This window comes from Eulemur rufifrons, chromosome 30 (genome assembly GCF_041146395.1).
Source record: "Eulemur rufifrons isolate Redbay chromosome 30, OSU_ERuf_1, whole genome shotgun sequence".
In the NCBI taxonomy this organism is placed as follows: Eukaryota; Metazoa; Chordata; class Mammalia; order Primates; family Lemuridae; genus Eulemur; species Eulemur rufifrons.
The window spans coordinates 118,762,203-118,780,034 of NC_091012.1; the positions used below are offsets into that span (position 1 = coordinate 118,762,203).

At 39.1% G+C, this 17,832-nt stretch overlaps 1 protein-coding gene across 2 annotated transcripts in view; it reads left to right on the forward strand.

The window, feature by feature from the left end:
- Positions 1–17,564, forward strand: part of TASL (TLR adaptor interacting with endolysosomal SLC15A4) — a 34,042-nt gene extending 16,478 nt beyond the window's left edge. The window contains exons 1-2 of one of the 2 annotated variants that reach the window (XM_069463846.1): positions 1,947–2,001; positions 16,458–17,564. In XM_069463846.1, the coding sequence (XP_069319947.1) occupies positions 16,459–17,355 (897 nt within the window). In that variant the 5' untranslated portion in view covers positions 1,947–2,001; position 16,458 and the 3' untranslated portion in view covers positions 17,356–17,564. Of the gene's footprint in view, positions 1–1,946; positions 2,002–16,457 lie in introns of those variants that run through there. The other variant, XM_069463847.1, reaches the window with a different exon arrangement.
- The last annotated feature ends 268 nt before the right edge of the window (positions 17,565–17,832 follow it).

The following is a 17,832-nucleotide window of genomic DNA, read 5'->3' on the forward strand; positions in this document are numbered from 1 at the left end:
CACAAGTGCAAACATATCACTTGGGTAAATTTATAGAAATGGAATTGTTAGGTCAAAGGGTATGAACATTTAAAATTTTGACAGATACTTGGAGAATACTCTCTAAATATGTTTACAATCTCACCAATAGTGTAGGAAAGTGCTTATTTCTCTACAATCTTGCCCATACAGTGTATTCTCGAAGTTTTGACCTAGGGTAATAGGAGAGAGAAAACTTTTTTCATTTCCATTTTTAAAAATTGTAAGTATGCTTGAGAAATAATACTTCTTAAAAATTACAGATTAGTGATGAAACTGAGAATTTTCTAGTTACATCTGACTTTGGCTCTCTTTTGGGAGAGGGTTCCCAGAGAATTTATTGTTCTTGAAAGAAAATTTAATTCTATTAATAGGATTTTTACAAAATGTGTAGCATTAAACTATTCTAACATGAGACAGTTCCATAGATAGGTTTCATTTTTCAAAAAAGAGGAAGAAACACCATTCTGTGGCTTGATGTGGGTTTGTCAGTTATTGCCTCCTCACTTCCCGGGACTTCCCACTGCTTCTTTAGCACAAATCAGACTTGACCGAAAACAATTCTTTTTCCATGGGATCAGTTATAGAAAGAATAGCAATGCAACGGCAGCTTAGTCTCCCGGTCTTATCAGTGAAAGGCTTGTGAACATTTCTGGAAAGAGCACTGGCTGGCTTGTTCATCTCTCTATTTCGTCAATCTCTGTGTTTCTTCAGGACCAAAGGAACAGATTGGTTAGTGGAGGTAAGAAAGAGGAGGCAACAGGCCCCACAACTCTGCTAATATTTTCTGTCATTTCACCTTTTACACTTTCTTAGCCCTTTAGCGCTAGAAATCAGATCTGATCTTATGACACCTAAAATGCTTTTCCGGCTTATCAAATCGGAAGTGAGTGGGAATTTTAAGCAAGCATTCAGTGAGTTGAACAACAAAAAGAAATTAAGCCAAAGGTTTTCTTCTCTTGCTTCCTCGTGTTACATTTTGAACATTTCTAAAATATATATATTTTTTAACCTAAAGTTTTTGTTTTTTGTTTTTTTTTTTTGAGACAGAGTCTCACTCTGTTGCCCGGGCTAGAGTGCCGTGGTGTCACCCTAGCTCACAGCAACCTCAAACTCCTGGGCTCGAGCAATCCTCCTGCCTCAGCCTCCCCAGTAGCTGGGACTACAGGCATGTGCCACCATGCCCAGCTAATTTTTTCTCTCTATATATTTTTAGTTGTCCATATAATTTCTTTCTATTTTTAGTAGAGATGAGGGGTCTTGCTCTTGCTCAGGCTGGTCTCAAACTCCTGAGCTCAAACAATCTGCCCGCCTTGGCCTCCCAGAGTGCTAGGATTACAGGTGTGAGCCACCGTGCCCGGCCTACCTTTAAAGTTTTTGACTGGTCTGATTTGTTGTATAATTTATTCAGTCCTCTTTCACTAATTATTACACTGTTTTAGCTTCTGCATTTTTAAAAGAAGCCCTCAAAAGCTAAGCAAGATTTTGCAGGGACAACACAGCTCTTGAATTCAGTTACAGTGATACAGTTTTAGCGACGAACACAATCATATTCCAACTGGATTTGACTGTCAATTATTCAGTTCAGCAAGCTTGTGATAGTGTTTTTCTATGTGGCAGGATCTATTCAAAGTGAATGTGATCTATAGTGAGGATGATTTTTGAATTGTCATCTGGGAAAAGCTTGTGATTTGGGAAAAACTTGCCTTGGTATATTAAAGACAGCACATGCATGGGTGGACTTTTGTTTGAATTATCTTTGGACCTGCTCAGACATTCTTTCTCTTGTGCATATCTATATCTGTGCTTGACTATAGACCTGGTTTGGTCAGAATATTAATATTGATATTTTAATAAAATTTATTGTATAGGTCAGTGTGAGAAGATTGTTTCTGAGCTTGAGAATCTTCTAGAGGAGTGAAGAGTATTTGACATCTGTGTGAAACATCTATATCATAACAGTCATTTTGGAGATATACAAAGGTAGTACACTAATTCTTTTATCTCAGAGCAAAGTGATGTTTGAAATACTTATATCAAGTCATGGAAATATTTCCAATCACATACATAATGATTATTTTAGATGTATAATATATTGTCCCTCTAGGCTCTTAACAAACACTATACAACATAAATATGCCTTCTTTAAGTAGGTACAGTTATTTCCCTCCCAATTTTTATTTTGAAAAGTTTCAATCCTATATAAAAATTGAAAGAATAGTACATTGAACACCTATATTTCCATGTGTATTAATCAATTATATCATCTGTCATATTTACTTTCTCTTTCTCTGTCTTACTCCATCTCTGCTTCTTTCTCTGTGCATATACATGCACAGTTTTTTTTTTCCTGAATGGTTTGAGAGTATATTGTTGACTTTAGGACACATGCCATCCCTAAATTCTTAAGCCCGTATCTCCTTAGAATAAGGGCAATTTTTTTTACATAATTATAATACAATTATAACCCCAAAGAAATTTTTTTTTTAGACAGACTCTTGCTCTGTCGCCCTGGTTAGAGTGCAGTGGCGTCATCGTAGCTCACTGCAGCCTTAAACTCCTGGACTCAAGTGATACTCCTGCTTCAGCCTCCTGAGTAGCTGGGACTACAGGCACACGCCACGACTCCCGGCTAATATTTGTATTTTTAGTAGAGACGGGGTCTCGCTCTTGCTTGGGCTGGTCTCCAACTCCTGGGCTCAAGCGATCCTCCCCCCTTGGCCTCCCAGAGTGCTAGGATTACAGGTGTGAGCCTCTGCGCCTGGCCACATCATAGAAATTTAACATCAATACAATACTATTATCTAATATATGACACACATTCAAGTTTCTACAATTATCCACATGTTCATAAGACTTTTTTATTTCTTAAATCCAGGATTCAATCAAGAATCTTGCATTGCATTTGGTTGTCATACCTACAATTATGTTAATGTTAATGGTAGTAAGCATAATTAACATATTTAATAATGAATAACAATTATAACACCAAGGAAATTTAACATAAATATAATACTATTATGATAAGTTTTTATATATTTTAGTTCTCTCATTTTATGTCAAAATACATTGAAAGTAATTTAAAAAAGTGATCCATAGGCTGGGCGTGGTGGCTCACGCCTGTAATCCTAGCACTCTGGGAGGCTGAGGCAGAAGGATTGCTTGAGGTCAGGAGTTCAAGACCAGCCTGAGCAAGAGCGAGACCCCATCTCTACTAAAAATAGAAAGAAATTATATGAACAACTAAAAATATATATAGAAAAAATAAGCTGGGCATGGTGGCGTATGCCTGTAGTCCCAGCTACTCAGGAGGCTGAGGCAGGAGGATTGCTTGAGGCTGGGAGTTTGAAGTTGCTGTGAGCTAGGCTGAGGCCACGGCACTCTAGCCTGGGCAACAGAGTGAGACTCTGTCTCAAAAAAAAAAAAAAAGAAAGTGATACATAGAGTTTAATTCTTCAATTTGTGAGATGTCAAGAAAGAATATGAAGAAAAATACAAGTTATGACAAAAATATATTTATCAATATTTCTGCACCAAATTTTACCATCTTCTGAAATAAAGAAATTCACACATCAGATAAAGCCCTTGGAAGTAGCCATTACCTTTAGTAATAAGAATCTAAGCAGAACCATTATGGAAAACAGAGGGCTTTCTTGATTTATGATTGTATTATTTTAGCCATCAAGTTAGACTTTCAGAAATTAATCTAAGTAAGAATCACTTTATATTTGATAGATGAGTAGATAATCCCAAAATGTATGTTTTGTAACAGGAGTTAAAATATGGATGAGTGATACTTTAGAGCACCTGTCAATAATGCAGTAGGATCTGAAATAATAGGGATATAATCTAAGGTATGCTATTAAGTGATTATTTCCAGCTCTAAAGAAAAAGTGTGTTTAAAGATAAGAGTAAGAAAACTACAGATGCTATTTTGTACAGGGAGGTCCTTCTTAAAGAAACTTCTTGTTTTGAGTAAAGTTCTTGTATCATTCACTGAAAAAAAAATAAATCGTGTCATGCAGATTTGGTTATATTATCATAATTAGCTTACAAACAAACCAATATTCAAATGTTTCAATGAGAACTTTTCAGTAATTTATCTGCAAATCCCCAAATCAATAAGATCTTAAAAATTTAGATTGGAATTATGGAATCTAGAATTTATATTGTTGGAGAAATAGAGAGATGAAGAGATGAAACAGATTTTGAGGGGCAGGGGTATTAAAAAAATAACTTGTGGCCTACATATAATCTTAACAAGACCATTTGCTTCACTCTCTAATTTGAGGCAAACATGAATTTGCTCATTTGATTGGAAAATTAAAACAAATAATGTGCTGAAGAATGTCAGTGGAAACAGTTAATCTCAGACATTGCCGGTGAGAGAATAAATTGGTCCCAGCTACTTGAAAGGAAATTTGGCAATAGCTCTGATCTAGTAATTCCGCTACTCCAAATCCGGCCTATGGAAACATTCACAGAGGCTTATGCAATGATTGCACATAGTGGAAAAAATAAAACAAACCTCATTGTCCACTATGAGAAATGATTTACTAAAACAAGACGTGCCTATAGATGTACTATATCAAAACTCTTAAAAGGTAGCTCTATATAAGCAGACATACTGTCAGGTGGGAACCAAACTGCACCCCATCTAGCCAAGCCCAAGACTTCTATAAGACAGCAGATAACAAGCATTTTCCTATCTTTAATTCCAAGAGGTCACAGCCCATGATGCTGGGAGGCAGCCCCAACCCACTGCCTCCATTTGTGTGCAGCCACTGGAGGTCTTTGCATCCATCTCAATCCACCCTCTTCAGGTGTCTTAGTTTGCATGCACCCAAAATATTCTTCAAGAGGCGGGATCTGTTCTCCTGCTTTATCATGCCAAATTTCTCCCCTCCCCACCAATCCCCAATCTTCTCACTCTCCTTTTGTGGTTGCTACTTACTCCTTTCCAAAGACTATCCTAATGATTTATTTTTTTTCTGATGTTCCATGCAATCCTGATGAATAATTTGGGGTAAGGGAGAGAAGACTCTAGAATCCTTTTCTAATTTAGGGACAAGGATTCTGAATGGATGGCCAAGGTTTTTGAAATGTTAATATATGAGATGAGACTTGAAGGTTATGGGTGGTGGGCCAGAGGATGGGTAGGGAACCAGGGCTCTTGGGACAGAAGAAAAAAAATGTAGAAATCCCTGGGATGGGCATGAGGTTTGGGGGAACAGGCAGAGATGAAGTTGGGAAGGCAGACAAGGACCACACATCATGAGGGCCTAATGTGTATGGACTTAACCCTGGAGGTGATGGGGAGCAGTTAGTGTTTAAACAGGGCATCTGTAATATTAAATTACCCTGTGGTTGTAAAATTAAGGGTGAAATGATACCAGGTTATAGCAGTGGAATGGTTAGGGAAAATGTTCATATGGTTAGATTAAAAAACTGGAGGATAAATTAATTATATACTTCAAAAACATATAAGTATTGATACATAATTGGGACATGTGCGTAGTCCTCTGGGCCACCCTTCTGGGGTAGGCACTGGCTGTCCCCCTGGAGCCTTTCTTTCTGTACTTCACTGTGCCTTCCTTCTTTTATTTGTCAAGTCCTGTTATTACATGGCATCAGGGCTGATGCCCCTTTCCTGGAAGGACTAATTTCTTATTGTTATGACAACAATTCATACTGATACTAAGTGCAGTAGTGTTATATGTTCTAAGAACAGAACACACACTTTGGAGTTTGTAAACTTGGGCTTGAATCGCGCCTCTAGTACTTAGTAGCTCTGTGACCTTGAAAGGGTATTTGTTATATCTGAAACTCAGTTTTCTCATTTGGAAAACCCAGATTATGATAATACCTAATGTGCAGTGTAGTTGGAAGATTAGGAGTAATATACGGAAAGCATCCAACACACAGTTGCTGTTAGTGCGATGCCCCATCCAATTTATTGCATCTGCTTTTTGATGTAGGTCAAGGGTAGGCAAACCATGGCCCAGGACCAGATTGGTCCTCTGCCTGTTTTTGTAAAGTTTTATTGGAACACAGCCACAGCCGTTTGTTTACATATTGTCTATGGCTGGGTTTTTTTTTTTTTTTTTTGCCATGATGGCAGGATTGCGACAGAGTCCGTATGATTTGCAAAGCCTAAAATATTTACTATCTGGCCCTTTATAGAAAAAGTTTGCCAATCCCTAACTTAGATTTTTGTGGTTGTTCCCTGTTATTAAGTTCTTCATGCTTTAGTGTTTCTCTTTGACTCTATGCTTGTCTTGTTTAGGTGTAAACTGAAAGTGTGTCCTTTGACCATGATACAAAATTAAAATTAGATAGGAGGAATAAGTTCAAGAGATCTATCATATGGCATGGTGACTATAGTTGATAATGATGATATATTGTATTCTCAAAAAATGCTAAAAGAGTGGTTAAGTGATCTCACCACAAAAATGATAACTATGTGAGGTAATCCCCATGTTAGTTAGCTAGTTTTAGTCATTCCACAATGCATATATACCTAAAAACATCATGTTATACATGATAAATGATACAATTTTATCTGTCAATTAACAAATAAATTTGAGGCCGGGTGCGGTGGCTCACGCCTGTAGTCCCAGCTACTCGGGAAGCTGAGGTAGAGGGATCGCTTGAGCCCAGGAGTTTGAGGTTGCTGTGAGCTAGGCTGACGCCACGGCACTCTAGCCCAGGCAAGAGTGAGACTCTATCTCAAAAATAAATAAATAAATAAATAAATAAGTAAATTTGAAAAGTGTTTATGTATAGGTATAACAACTGTTTTATGAGAAACTATATAAATGCTAGTCTAAAAAGAATTTATATTGCAGTTTTTTCTGAAAACCAAGTAAATGATTTAACAATATGTGCTGTACTTTAGCACGTATTTCTAAGTTGTGAATTTGCACATAAGGTTGATTTTGGTATTCCCCTGTCTGGTAATGATTAATGTAGGCTAAATTTGCCCAGAACATCTCATCTGCAAATGTCCTCAAGTGTCTTTTCTTTCACACTTAACCAGTCACGGAGACACTTAACCGGTCATAACACTTAACCAGTTGTGTGTGTGTATAAAATCTCTCTGTGTATCTTCTCTAAGATGAAAAACAAAAAAATCAAGGTGATAAAATATCTTTGAAAAATTAAAGTAATCCATTGGGTTAAGTTTTTATGTCTCGGATGAAATTAAGTCTAATAAATATGTTAACATCTGAAGTATACCTTTTATAATACCCTTGAAGAGATCCATTGGGCTTATCAGTATTTCACAGATAATAGAAAATTATTAAGAAACAATGCCAACAATTAATCAAAATAAACCCAATTAAATTTTCTTTATTACTATGTTTTAAAATTTTAGGATATCGTGGTGTGCAATACTGTTTTTATTGTTGTGGTGCATTAAAAGCTACGGTAATAGGCCCTTTAAAGTGCATTAGAGTGCAAGATGACTTTCAGCAGGGTGAGATTGAAGTTAAGGACCCCAGTTAGGAGAGTAAATGCATTATGAAGATTAAATGCATCAATATATGTATAATTTTTGTTTATAAGTTTTATGCATTACTACTCTGCATAGCTTTAGAAAAATCTTTCAAAAGCCTCCTTAGCGTGCTCTCTGCTGCCCTCTGCTGCTAATTTTCAGAAACTAATTTTGATTCTGAGTACTGCTCACTTAACTCTCCATAATCAAACACAATGTTAAAATTTGACGGTACTCTAGAGTTAATTTAATGCCACATTCTCAATTTATAGACGGGAAGTTGAGTCTCTGAGAGGCTAAGCGACATGAACTTGGGCTCTGTTTTCTGACTGCTGGTGTTTGAATGCCTGGTGACTTTGGCACATTACTCAATTTTGTCATCTTAAAATGAGAATAATAGCACCTACATCTTAGAGTTCTTTGTGAAGATCAATTGAATTAGTACATAAAAAGTGCTTAGAATAGTATCTCGGTTGTAACTGGTACTATGTTAGCTATTTTATAGACTTGGCAATAACTAGACTAAAACCACAGCTAGTGACAAGATCAGAACTAGAACTCTGGACTGTTAACTACTAGGACTCTCTCTCTCTATATATATATATGTATGTATATATATCTCCTTAGGGAGTCTGAACACATAACTAAATTTTATCTTCAAATATAGATTTTTAAAAATGTGATCTGTTCAATAGATTTGAAGCTCTTGTAGTCTTTACAAAGCTATGTGATCCTGCAGCTCTTGCTGCAGCTCCGTCTGCCTTGTACTGTTCCAGGCAGGCTCCCCACAGAAGTTATCACAAACACTTGCAAGCTCCTCAAGCCCCCCAATATATTAATAAATTCCTACTGCCTACACGTGGAAGATGATTTCACTGTTGATGTTAATTAACTTCTCTAATGAGCTCCCTGCCTGAATCTCCAATAGGCAGTTAGGCGTTTGCACCCAGTCTATCTCATGTAAGGCTCAAGAGGTGCCAAGTGAAACCCATTCATTGCTTCCTTCCCAGCTCCTCCTCCTCTTTATTGCCCCATTTTGGTCAGTGCTGGTGCCGTTTCCCCACATACACAGACTCAGAGTTTTTTTTTTTTTTTTTTTTGAGACAGAGTCTCACTCTGTTGCCCAGGCTAGAGTGAGTGCCGTGGCGTCAGCCTAGCTCACAGCAACCTCAAACTCCTGAGCGCAAGCGATCCTCCTGTCTCAGCCTCCCGAGTAGCTGGGACTACAGGCATGCGCCACCATGCCCGGCTAATTTTTTCTATATATATTTTTAGCTGTCCATATAATTTCTTTCTATTTTTAGTAGAGGTGGGGTCTCGCTCTTGCTCAGGCTGGTCTCGAACTCCTGAGCTCAAACGATCCGCCCACCTCGGCCTCCCAGAGTGCTAGGATTATAGGCGTGAGCCACCGCGCCCGGCCCAGAGTTATTTTTTTTTTTTTTTTTTTTTTTTGAGACAGAGTCTCACTCTGTTGCCCAGGCTAGAGTGAGTGCCGTGGCATCAGCCTAGCTCACAGCAACCTCAAACTCCTGAGCGCAAGCGATCCTCCTGTCTCAGCCTCCCGAGTAGCTGGGACTACAGGCATGCGCCACCATGCCCGGCTAATTTTTTCTATATATATATTTTTAGCTGTCCATATAATTTCTTTCTATTTTTAGTAGAGATGGGGTCTCGCTCTTGCTCAGGCTGGTCTCGAACTCCTGAGCTCAAACGATCCGCCCACCTCGGCCTCCCAGAGTGCTAGGATTACAGGCGTGAGCCACCGCGCCCGGCCCAGAGTTATTTTTGACACCCCTGTCTCCTTCATTTCCATGTCTGGGAGTCTTGGTCTCTCAGACTCATCCTTTCTCTCTTTTCTGCTACCTCCCTCCTGGTTCCTGTCCCAATCATCTCCAACTGGGATAAATCCAGCAGTCTCCTAATCTGAGTCCTTAACTCCAATCCCACCCTGCTGAAATTCATCTTGCACTTTACTGCTAGATTACCTCATGCTGTGAATCAGCTTCATTACCTGCCAGAGCTTTGTACTGCCTGCAGGGTAAATCGAATGTCCTCAGCCTTGCATGTCCCAACTCACCTCTCTGACCTGACCTTACCTCCCCCTCCTCCCTCACAGGAATCTTTTCGTTTTGCCAGGGGTGTATCTATCCCTAAACACTATGGCACGCTTTCTCCTTTTCCATCATTGGACCCACCACATTACTGGCCTGCCTTGAGCCCCACACATCAGAATGGTAGGGTTCTCACTCCACTAGAATTAAGATACCAACAAACCTCTCAGTAGACGACAAATAGGGAAAAGGGACCATTACTGTACTCAAAACAAAATCCTAGACCCTCTTCCTTCATTGTTGTGGAGATTATCTGGCATACATCTGCATACAATGAAAGAAGACTCCATTAGGGCTGATTGTCTAATGTGAAGAGAAATAGTATAAACATCCGGAGATTTGGGGTATGTCTGAATGGGGACAAGGGGTAATAAAGGGTGATTCTGAAAATTGGAACATTTCAGGAAAGGCTCTTAGGTGAGCATGACTGAGAGACAACGCTTGCACCCCACCTAGACTGGTGCCTGTCACTCACCCGATGAGAACGATGACACAGACCTCTTCACTTTTGTTGTTCTTCTCTGTCTGCAATTCTTTCCCCCTTCTCACTGCCTGTTCAAATCCTTCCTGTTCCGTAGGGCCAAATAAAGAGAAGACTTGGACACAGTCATCTCTGTCTCTCTCTTCTTCCTTTACCCTTAGAATATGCAAGATCTTTAACCACAAACAGCTGTACAGGAAACACCACCTTCTTCCCCCTTCCCCACTTAGTTACTTTAAAATATTTATCTTTAGTTTTTATTTTAAATAAAAATTTAATCACAGTTATATTTGTACATAATTTGGGTCAAATAATTCTGAGAGGTTTGTGATGAAAAACAGGTGTCCCTGCACCCATTCTCCAGAAGCAACTATTTTATCTCCTTTAATTACTTAATATTTACCACCATTTCTTTAAATAGCATGCTTGTGTTGCAACTTCTGAAATTTTCAGTTTGGGGCATTATTTATTAGTTTGTCACCACGAAGAGGAGGATTTAGTTCTCTTTCTTTCCCTGGCTTCAACAAGTAGTATATACAACTTTGTCTCCTTTCTGTCACTAGATGGCATGGCCACCTAGTCTGGACACACAGGCAAATGTCTAGGACAATTTTTATTGGTATTACAGTACCATACATGACAAAATAGTATTTTACACATACATGATATTTTACATGATAAATAATAGTTTATTTTTGTTTACTGACTTTATGGTTACCCTGTGGTTATATTGTATCGATAAATTTGGTTAGATCAATTTTCAGTGCTATATATATTATCATGACTATGCAAAAGCTATTTACAACCCAGCCATGTAGTAAACCATAAGTTTTTTGTTTGTTTGCTGCACAACTTTTCTAAAAATCATGAATTGGAGTTGATAATTGTCTAGATCTGTGGTATGATTATTTAAATTAAATTAAATTAAACATTCAGTCACACTAGTCATATTTTAAGCGGCTATTGGCTATCATATTAGCACAGATATTGAACATTTCCATCATCCCAGAAAGTTCTATGGGATAGCACTTTTGTCACCTCAAGAGATGACCTAGGAAACCACACTATTAAAACAAAAATATCTTTAAAATTTTTCTTTGAACCATTCACACAGGCATTCTAGACTTCTCCAAATAGAAACAGAAAAAAAAGGAAGTTCTATATCATGTCTGTTTCAAAATAGTGAAACCAAAAAGAGTCTCAAATAAGTAAGTGTTCTAGTTCCATTTCATTATGAAAGATCTAACAGTTTATGCTCTGGGTTTACCATCTTTTGATACCTTCTTTCCAACAACTCTTGAAGGAGATACAGAAATGAATTAATTACTCAGATGTTACTCTAGAATTATTGCTATGACAGTGATCAACCAGTGAACTTTAAATTGCAATTATAATTAGCAGTCTTCAGTACTTAAAAATTTTATGTTATCACCTTCCGATATCTTTTAAAGTCTGTGCTGTCCAATAGAGTAATCATGTGACAAATTAATTTAGATTAAATTAAATTAAAAATTTAATTGCATTTAGCCATATTTCAAGTCCTTAATAGCCTCATGTGGCTATTGGCTACCATTTTGGGCAGCATAGATATAGATCATTTCATCATTCCAATCTAGACAGTGCTGGTCTAGATTTTTCATTTGCTTAGCTTTTTCTAACTTACCCCCAAAGTTGGTAGTCAATTATATGAATTTTATTTCATGATGATCAGACTTACTAAGCTGTCTTCAATTTTATCCTTAGCTTCAGAAGCCTTCTGATCTGTTCCAATCACCCTGCTTGCCTTTTGGGCTTGTTACACAGCTTTCATCCTGGAATGTACTTTCACTCTCATCATGGGTAGGACTCCCTCTGACACTTCCTGGGCCTGAGGAGCTTCGGTCTTCATCTTCTCTTCCTGGTCCTTGATACCCTTTACATTCAGCCCATACACTCAAGGTCTGTCCACAGCCCCAGTAAAAAGCCACCTCTTCATCACCTTTTGGGCCTAGGAGTATGTGCATGTCCAATCTCTAAGTCTGCCCTAGTCATGATGGATTTGGTAAAAAGCCTGTGCAGACTCTGCAATTGGGTTTGGGCAATTTGAGCAGGGAATTCCGAGGTCCCAAGTATCAGGAATGTGGTTTAGAAGGCAGCACTATAGAGGCTGGGTGGGCTCCATCGTGTTGGCCTCTAGAACTCCTCATCCTGTCAGGAGAGGCACAACTGAAGAGGAGCCAGAGTGGGGGTTCAGACTAACCCAGTCTATGGTCTCGTTTGTGTCTCTCCTCTGCTGGATTTCCTGTTTCCTATATCCCTTGTCTGTACTTTATTACTAGATAGGTGCTTTAACCAGCTAAGCCACAGTGCCAGCTGTCTGTGCTTTATCGATTTACTTACTCTTTTCAGTGGAGCACGCATTCATTGACTTCCTGAGAAAGGTGCTTGGGAAATGGGTTTTTTGAGATTTGTGACCAAAAAGAATTCTCTATTTTACCCTCATACTTAATGGATAATTTGGTCATAAAATTTGAGGGTGAAAACAACTTTCATTCAAAATTTTTAGACATTGTTTTGTTGTCTTATTGCTTCTCATGTTGCTGTTGAGAGTCTGAGGATTCTGATTCTTAGTCTTTTTTGTGACTTTTTTTTTTCCTTCTGGAAACTTACAAGATCTTCTCTTTGTCCCAAGTGTTGTACCATTTCACAATAATGAGAGGAGGTGTAAGTCTGTTTTTACCCACTATTTTGGGAACTCATGTCCTTTTATTCTGGGAAATACTCTTGAATTACATCTTTGAATTTCTCCCCTATTTTCTCTGTTATCGCTTTCTGAACCTTCTATTACTCAGATAATGGATATCCTGGACTGGTTCTCTAATTTTACTTTTTCTTTATTATTTCCCATCTTGTATTTTTGTTCTGCTTTCAAAAATGAGAATTTGCCTCAACTTTACCTTCTAATCCTTCTATTGAGTTTTAAAATTATCATTTTTAATTTCCAAGAGCTTCATAATACTTCTTTTTATAACACCCCATTCATAATTCAAGATTGTGATATTATCCCTTAACATCCCTTTGAGAATGTTGATGGTAGAACTGCCTCCCTCCCCCGAGTTTGTTTCCTCCAAGTGGCCATTTTGATCTCTCTCATATCAGACCTTTCCTTAGATGCTTCAAAATTCTATTGATATTTAAGGATAGGGATCCAAAAAGCTCAATGGGCTTTATTGATTGTGAGCTTGAATGGAGGGTGATCTGGTTGCCCAGTTGAGTTGGGAAACTGCTGATGTCAATTGCTCTGCTTTTCAGGCTAGTCAGATTCCCCAGAACAGTCTTTCCAATATCCTGCCTGGAAGGTAGATGCTCCTTTTGCCAGCATTCAGGGAGCTGAGTAAGGGGAGAGGTCATGGACCTCAGCACCTATGTGCACATGTTTAATTTATTATCAGTTTAGTAGTTCTGCCCTCAACTGGTATCCCCTAGTCCATAGACCCTGTTGTTTATTCTTCAGAGACTTGATCTCAAGTTTTTCTTTGAGGTTGAGAATGGCATGAGGGAGAGGATCTGGGTTTCTGATTGCCTTTTTTTTTTTTTTTTTTTTTTTTTTTTTTGAGACAGAGTCTTGCTTTGTTGCCCAGGCTAGAGTGAGTTCCGTGGTGTCAGCTTAGGTCACAGCAACCTCAAACTCCTGGGCTTAAGCGATCCTCCTGCCTCAGCCTCCCAAGTAGCTGGGACTACAGGCATGCACCACTATGCCTGGCTAATTTTCTCTCTCTCTCTCTCTCTCTCTCTCTCTATATATATATATATATATATATTTTTTAGCTGTCCAAATCATTTCTTTCTATTTTTAGTAGAGACAGGGGTCTCACTCTTGCTCAGGCTGGTCTCGAACTCCTGACCTCGAGCGATCCTCCCACCTTGGCCTCCCAGAGTGCTAGGATTACAGGCGTGAGCCACCGCACCCGGCCAGTGTGAGCAGACTTGATGAGGCCTGTCCACCCATGTGGCTGTCTCTCCTCCGGCCTCTGTACCATGCTGGGCATGAGAGAATTCTGTGGCCTTGCCTATGAAATCCCAAATCTTGGCTCCCAAATCTTTCTGAAACAATACTGTTTCCCTGCACAGGGGATTCAGCACACTTAAGTCTATTGTCGATGCATCAATATTATGTCTTAAGTCCCTCCCAATTCTGGATTCGGAAGTGTAAAGGCTCAGGTTATGGTATCTCAAAAGCCATTTCTCCAAAACTATCATTTCTGCCAAGAGTTTCTAAAACCTATTTAGAAAATCAAAAGTCCATAGTTCATTTTCCCCTAATTTTCCATGATGATATTCTGAAGCTTTCAAGGTGGAATGCCCTAGCTACAGCCTGGGTAGGGCTAGGGTAGGGGAAGTCAGGAAGTAACTGCATCACTATTAGGTCTTTATGATAAACCCTTTTGCTTTGTTTATTACATTATCATGTATGTAAGATTTGCCTTTTCACCTGGATGTTAGGTTTGTTGAAGGCAGAACTGCACTTAGGAAGCCTTTTTTAAGGAAAGAGCATTTTCTTTATCCTTTTAAGTGTGTTCAGCATGGAATAATTACTTCACAGATTTGTTGACGACCTTTAGCTTTGTAATCTTTATGGCACACAACTGTGACTAGAATATAGTAAACATTTAAATAATTGATACGTTTGTAAATAAATCTGGAATAGTTCCAAAAAAGAAAAAATAAACATTTACAATATTACCCTTATACCATTAAAAAAAAAAAGAGGAACAAATTTACCTGAGAAATAATAACTGCATGAATGTAAAGATGCTAAAATTAAATTTAAAAAGGACCTTTATGTATGGTTAAAAAATAATCCTTCTTTTCTGATTTGACTTTTCAATTTCAGGCTCAAGTTGACAGGTCCTGGGTTTTAGAAGCCTGGCCCTCGAGGCCCAAGAAAACCAATTTTCCTTTCCTGTTGCTCCAGTGCCAGGAATGCCGGTGTGTTCCTTTTTTAGAAAATGCAGCTGCCTGTTTCTAGCCTATTCTAGCCATTCCAGACTTCGGTGAGAACTGCTGAGGGTGGAGAGGGGAGGCAGGTGAAGGGAAAGCCCATAATCAGGAAAGCTCCTAGTAACTAGGGTAGAGATAAACACATTAGTTGGGCACAGAGACATTTCCAGGTCATATTGTGAGAAGTGGGAAGGATAAAGAAAAAAATCCATTCTGGGCCACAAAGGGCAGGGAGGCTTTGTGGTCCTTCATGATATGTTGAATGTTATGAATTAATTTCACACCATGCCATTGTTGTCAATTATTTAATTCAAATTAACAATTTTTTTTGAGACAGAGTCTTGCTCTGTTGCCCAGGCTAGAGTGCCCTGGCATCAGCCTAGCTCACAGCAACCTCAAACTCCTGGGCTCAAGCAATCTTCCTGCCTCAGCCACCCGAGTAGCTGGGACTACAGGTGCATCACCATGCTCGGCTAATTTTTTCTATTTTTTTAGTAGAGACGGAGTCTCGCTCTTGCTCAGATTGGTGTTGAACTCCTGACCTCAAGCAAGCCTCCTGCCTCAGCCTCCCAGAATACTAGGATTATAGGCGTGAGCCCCTGGCCCACAAATTAACGAATTTCTTTTGAGTCTCTCCAAAATGCAAATAACTGTGCTAGCTCCTAGAGGTAAAATACAAAGATAAGTAAGATACAGCTCTCATTTTCAGTAGAACTTGCCACAAGTTTCCTCATTATTTTTCTCGTAACTCAGTAGTCATGTTGCTCTCTAATCTGCAACTTCTCAGTCACTATTCATCTCCTATAGGGCAGAATGTAAATGCCTTTGCCTGACTCCTAAGGCTCTTCATAATCCAATTCCAGCCTATTTTCACAGCCACTTCTGCTGGTGCTCAGCTTCTTGGTATGTGGTGAATAGCTCATGCCACCATGTTCTCTTACAACTCTGTGCCTGTGGCTGGAACTCCTGCTTACTCTTTGCCATTCTGCTGAAATGTTGCTTTCCCTATGACACATCCTGTGACTTCTTCCTCTTTGCTGCTGGCTAAGTTAGGAGCCCCTCTTCTGTACTTCCTTTGTGCCTATCACTGTTACGATCCTCAGTGACATAATGTTGGAATTGTTTGTATCCAGTTTATTTCCTCCCATAGTGGGAAACTTCCTGAAGAATGGGACTGTGTCATTTTCATCTTAATATCTCCAGCACATGCCACAGTCCTGGTACACAGCAGGTATACAATCAGTAATGGTTTGGTGAATGAATGAAATGAATTTGTTCATTGCCCTATACTTTGTTGCTATAGCAACTGCCACTTTTTAAAATTCCATTCTGCTTTTTCTCCATTGTTACTCATCAACTCTCTTTCCAGAATGCTGTCAGAAGGGTATCTCAGTGGACTTGCCTACTGGAATGACATCCACTGGAGTTGTGCATCATATAATGAGCAGGTGGCTGGAAACAGGGAAGAGGAGACAAATTCTGTTGCTGCTCTTTCCTATTCCTCTGTGGATGAAACACAAGTCAGAAGTCTCTACGTGAGCTGCAAATCCTCTGATGAGTTTATTTCTTCAGTGCATTCAAGAGAGAGCCAACGCAGCACAAGTCAGAGAGTCACAGTGCTGCAGACAAACCCCAATCCTGTGTTTGAAAGCCCAAACTTGGCTGCAGTTGAAATATGTAGAGACCCCAGCAGGGAGACCTACCTGGTTCCACCTTCTTGCAAAAGTATTTGCAAGAATTACAACGACCTACATATTGCTGGGGGCCAGGTGATGGCCATTAATTCAGTGACTACAGATTTTCCTCCTGAGAGCAGTTTTGAATATGGCCCTTTGCTAAAGTCGTCTGAGATTCCTTTGCCTATGGAAGATTCCATTTCCACTCAGCCCAGCCACTTTCCCCAAAAACCCATCCAGAGGTACTCATCCTACTGGAGAATAACCAGCATCAAAGAGAAAAGCAGCCTGCAAATGCAGAAGCCTATTTCTAATGCAGTGTTGAATGAGTACCTAGAGCAGAAGGTCGTGGAGTTATATAAACAGTACTTTATGGACACCATGTATCATGACAGTTCTCCTACCCAGATTCTGGCGTCTGAACTCATCATGACCAGTGTGGACCAAATCAGTCTTCAAGTGTCTAGAGAGAAGAACCTGGAGACCTCAAAAGCCAAGGATATAGTCATTAGCCGCCTATTACAGTTGGCATCAACAGAAATCAGCACTCCTAGTCTCCATATTTCTCAGTATAGCAATGTAAACCCATAGAGAGTATGCTTTCATTCCTGTCTCTCATTTACTCAAACCCAAAGCAACACTTTGTTCATTGATTCTGAGAATGTGTAGGAGGGGGTGGGTGAAGGAGCATTAAGAGTTCGAGAAGTAAAGGTCAGCTGGAAGTCATGTGTGAATTAAGGGGAAATCTCATAATATTACACATGTTGAAGGAATGTGGGAAAAGGAGCCACAAGGAATGATTTCAAAGAGAGGTTTGTACAGAAGTGAAGCAAAAATAAAAATGATCAAAAAAGAAAAGGTTATGATTCATTCGAAGGAGTATAGAAACTGAAAAAGAAGATAAGCCAAGTAAGAAAGAAACACACTATGGCAAAACTAAAAAACCCAAAGGTTTCAGGGTAAAGAGTTAAGAATATGTTTGTTACCCAAATAAATTCCTCCAAGTTGTTTCTTCTCAAGGGAAATGGACTGTAGAAGGCTGCTATATTTGGGTAGAAAGACAGGTTC